This window comes from Buceros rhinoceros, unplaced genomic scaffold, assembly GCF_000710305.1.
Source record: "Buceros rhinoceros silvestris isolate BGI_N320 unplaced genomic scaffold, ASM71030v1 scaffold6181, whole genome shotgun sequence".
NCBI classification, from domain to species: Eukaryota; Metazoa; Chordata; class Aves; order Bucerotiformes; family Bucerotidae; genus Buceros; species Buceros rhinoceros.
Genome location: NW_010395852.1, coordinates 4,077 through 8,295, shown reverse-complemented (window position 1 = coordinate 8,295; position 4,219 = coordinate 4,077). Strand labels below are relative to the sequence as shown.

The 4,219-nt window shown below is 52.3% G+C and overlaps 1 protein-coding gene across 1 annotated transcript in view; it reads right to left on the bottom strand.

Annotated features, from left to right (window-relative positions):
• The window catches only part of NSDHL (NAD(P) dependent steroid dehydrogenase-like), a 9,225-nt gene that overhangs the window by 1,409 nt on the left and 3,597 nt on the right, over window positions 1–4,219 (bottom strand). Inside the window, exons 3-5 of the mRNA XM_010145678.1 lie at window positions 3,472–3,618; window positions 2,002–2,130; window positions 613–755 (exon numbers count right to left, since the gene is read on the bottom strand). Coding sequence (XP_010143980.1) covers window positions 613–755; window positions 2,002–2,130; window positions 3,472–3,618 — 419 coding nt within the window. The remainder of the gene's footprint in view (window positions 1–612; window positions 756–2,001; window positions 2,131–3,471; window positions 3,619–4,219) is intronic.

Below are 4,219 nucleotides of genomic sequence, written 5' to 3'. Positions count from 1 at the left end.
GAGGCTGCCGTTGTCTCAGCTCTAGTCAAGACCCTCCAGGTTGTTGCTCCTGCAACAGCCCCATCTTTAAACCCCACAATTCCCAGGTTTTGAGGTGCTGCAGACCCCGCAGGTCTCTGAATCAGCAGAGGGATCCACAGACCCAGAACAGATAGAATCAGAGCAGCAACTGGCACAGAGAAAGGCACTTAGCAACAAGCTTTCAGTCAGGAATTTCTCGGCTCAGGAAATCCTCACTGACCCCTTCAATCAAGCCAACTTCCATCTGAAGCAGATGCAACCACCGTGTTCGATCTGTTGCCCCACAGGTACAGAGGTGCCTACTGAAGCAACGCCCAGCAGGTCACCTGAGCTCCCTCGAGTTTGCAAGGCCAGCTCTTGGACACAGCCGAGGCAGCTCGAGCTACGGCAGCTGCCCCACTGACACTCTTTTTGTGCTACGATCTCTTAGCGCACAAGTCCCTCACACAGAAGCTTCCTGGATCTCAAGGGACAAATCAAAGAACTGCATTTTTTTTCTGCTGCTGGTTTAACATTATTCCCCTCCAAAAGGGCTTTGGAGGTTCAGCACCAGTTTGAACAAACACTCTAAAAGGACTGAGCGCTGCTCACCCAATTATGAACTTCATTTTGCCACCCCGAGCTGCCTGGATGAGGGTGGGAACCAGCTGAGGGTCTCCAGGACCAAATATCCCGTGGGGCCGAATAGCGGTCGTGAGGAAATTGTTGTCTGGGTCATTTGCACGGAGCACTTCCTGTAGGGGAAAAAAAAAGAATAAAAATCGGGAGAGAGGGGCTGGGCAGAGCATTGCAGTGCCGTACACCAAGAACACTGCTGAAGGGGGGAGTCCCACCCGCTCCTTGGCCAGGGGTGAGGACTGCTGCCCACCCCACAGCTTTACGAGTGATCGAGGGGTCTTTGAAGGAGATTTAATTCCACGGGGAGTCTCCAAACGACACGTTCTGCTCGATTTTAACAGCTCCTGCGTTTCCTATTCAAAATCCAAGATGTGGACAAACACACACTGAACACTCCCCTGCTGCACCCAAGCCATCGCCACAAGCGTGGGGTGAGACTCAATTGCTACTCGTAGCTTCCACTTTACTAACCCACTGCACCGGCTGGCGCATGAACAGACAGGTTTATGCTGAGTTTTCAATGAGGCTCTTTTCAAGGAATGTAAGAAAAATTCTCAAAGGCTAATACTTCACTTTAGAGGACGCCGGCAGCTGCAGCTGCACCAGAAGATTCCCTCCACTACCAAAGTGTGAGACACTGAAAATAGTTCCAAGCAGGTTTGTTGGCTTTGATTTACAACCCTGTCCTACCATGCTTCTACCCGAAACGTGCAGTGTTAACAGCCTGAATTAGAACAGAATCAGGTGAGCTGCAGGTGTCCAGAGCAGGGAACATTCAGATTCAGATCTTCTGGACTGCTCCTCAACAGAGCCCACGTCTCCATCTCCTCTCCACCTTCCCCAGTGACCTGTTCACAAACCCAGCTGGAACTTCTGGCTGCAAACCAGGTAAACGGGGCCCTGGAACAGCATTCCAGTAGGAGCACAGGAGGTGAAAAATTCCCCTCAGCTGCTCTTAAAACAAAGCTGGATCAGTTGAGGTGCAGCTAAGCCCCATCAGCACCTCTCAGGAAGAGGAGGTGGGTCACTGAAAGCAGCAGCCCCCCACCTGCTTCTCTAACAGAAGAGATGAGGCCGCAGCTCACCAGCCCCCTTGCTGAGAGGGCTAAAACCAGAGGGATTTGCCTTAACGGAGGGAATTCTCTGTCAGTTACTCTCCGCAAGCTCTGGCCGGCATTGCCACATGTGCTTGACTCGGCACAGATTTTCTTTGCAGCTTCTTTTCTATTTACTGAAAGAGATTGTGGAGGACAGCAGAGACCTCTTCAGCCCCGAGCTGCTCGCAGGGTCCCCTCGAGCAGGGCCTGCTTTTACAAGGGCAGTTTTAAGCATCTAGAATATTAACCACGTGATGACAAATACCTTCTCCTGTAGGATCTTCGTCTCTGTGTAGTAGTCGATAGGTTTGTTTGCGTAAGGGAGGTCTTCTGATCCATTTTTGATGTCTGTGCCCTCAAAAACCACGCTGGCACTGCTGGTTAGCACCAGTTTCTGCAGGAGATGGGAGAGAAAATGGTTGTTTAGAGCTTTAGACAAAGGGGTTGCTATCTACCAAGGCCAAGTCAAGGCAAGAACGATGTTCAATCAACTGATTCTACAGATAATCAACCCAGTCTAGAAGAACATGAGCTAACGGATGACCTGCGGCTGCAGCTGAAAAAACTCCCACTCTCAACTGACTGTCACACTAACCTCCTTCAGGAGAACAAAACATCTCAACAACCAGCCAAGGCAGCCAGTCGAGGGAACACACCTCCAAGAGGACCTGAGAGCCCCTTGGCTTGGCCCATCCCAGCACTCACACAGTGAGTGTTCTGAAAATGCATTTGCTCATCTTGACGATAGCGACATCACAGGATGTTGATCCAAAAAAGGACTGCTGTCTCAGATGGGTTTGTTGGCTAAAAAGGTGCCCTGGTGGATTCCAACCAGGACATGAGACATCAGCAGAGTGTTTTAAACGAGATCCACACTGGAATGGAAAGGGGACACGAGCTCCAACGAGGCATCGCCGTGTGCTCTGGCAGAGCCCAGACTAAGCCCGAAGGGAAACTTTCCTACAGCAGCTTATTACACGATGGGGGGAAACCAAACCAGCCACCAAACGGCGGGGCTGGGAGCCCTGTGTGACAGACACTGGTTCTGAACATTGTCGCTGCTGCATCTGAACACAGACGATGCTTCGGGGGCAGTGACTCTGCTCAGGGTAAGTACAGGAGGTTCACATGCACTGCCTCAAAATCTGCTAAGAATTCAAATGACAACCCATGGGAGATCAAAATAACATAAGGAGACAAAAAAACAACCCCCAGCCTTGCCTGAGCAGCAGCCTGGTTTCCCCTGGCCCTTTGTTTTGTGGGCAAATGACTTTCTAAACCAAATTACACCAAGATTAGGGCCCCAGTGTGTTCCTTCTCATTAGAGGTCCAAGAATTCCCGCAGGTAAGATGCCACCACGACTGCCTCCACCACTGGAGAAGTCGTCTCTAGAGGTGGCCTCTGATTAGAGCGGGAGAGAAGCCACTTGTTCTGCCGTGGGCTGTTCCCAGATGTCTGGCGGGACACATTGTAACGGCTGCTCTTCCTGCCGTCGGGAAGGTTGCGGGTTTTCTGGGTGGGTCTGTGCAGGTTTTGAGGCAGACACGGGCTGTGCTTACACCAGACACTCGGTGGGAGATCAACCGAGTCTCTCCTTTCCACTGCAGAACAAGCAGTAATTCAGTAGCTCGGAGAACTTTGCTCCTCTATCAAACCAGACGGCGACTGGTCCATGCTGCACTTGTTAGGAGGACACGAGTGTCCTACAGTCTCTGGGTGCTTTTCTACCCTTACCTGCACTCCAGCTTCTTTGCAGGCTTCAATGACTGCTTTGGTTCCCAGAAAATTCACCTTGTAAAAGAGTTCCCTGTTGTCACTTGAAGGAGCAGGTGACGCACAATGAAAAGCCACCAACACACCTTGTAAAGCTGGGAACAGAGCCTGGGAGAGACATCAGAGGGGAGAGCAATGAAACAACAGCTGTAGCGTCCACTCAGAAGAAACGTGAAGGAAATAAAGCACAGTTCTTCTCCTCACAGAAAGAAAACCACCAAACCCCAAGTCATGTTCCCTGTGATAGAAAGGAGAAAAGGACCTGGGGGTGTTGGTGAATGCCAGCAGCGTGCCCAGGTGGCCAAGAAGGCCACCAGCATCCTGGCATGTGTCACCACTGCTGCAGCCAGCACGACCAGGGCAGCGATGTCCCCCTGTACTGGGGGCACTGGGGAGGCCACACCTGGAATCCTGGGTGCAGTTCTGGCCCCTCCCTGCCAGAAGGACCCTGAGGGGCTGCAGCGTGTCCAGAGGAGGGTCTGGAGAACATGGGAAGGGTCTGGAGAACATCTGAGAAGCAGCTGAGGGACCTGGGGGGGTTGAGCCAGGAGCAAAGGAGGCTCTGGGGAGACCTTCTGGCTCTGACAACTCCCTGACAGCAGGGTGCAGCAAGCAGAGATCGGTCTCTTCTCCCCAGGAACAAGCACCAGGACAAGAGGAACTGGCCTCCAGCTGCCCCCGGGGAGGTTGAGGTTGTCCCTGAGGAGCC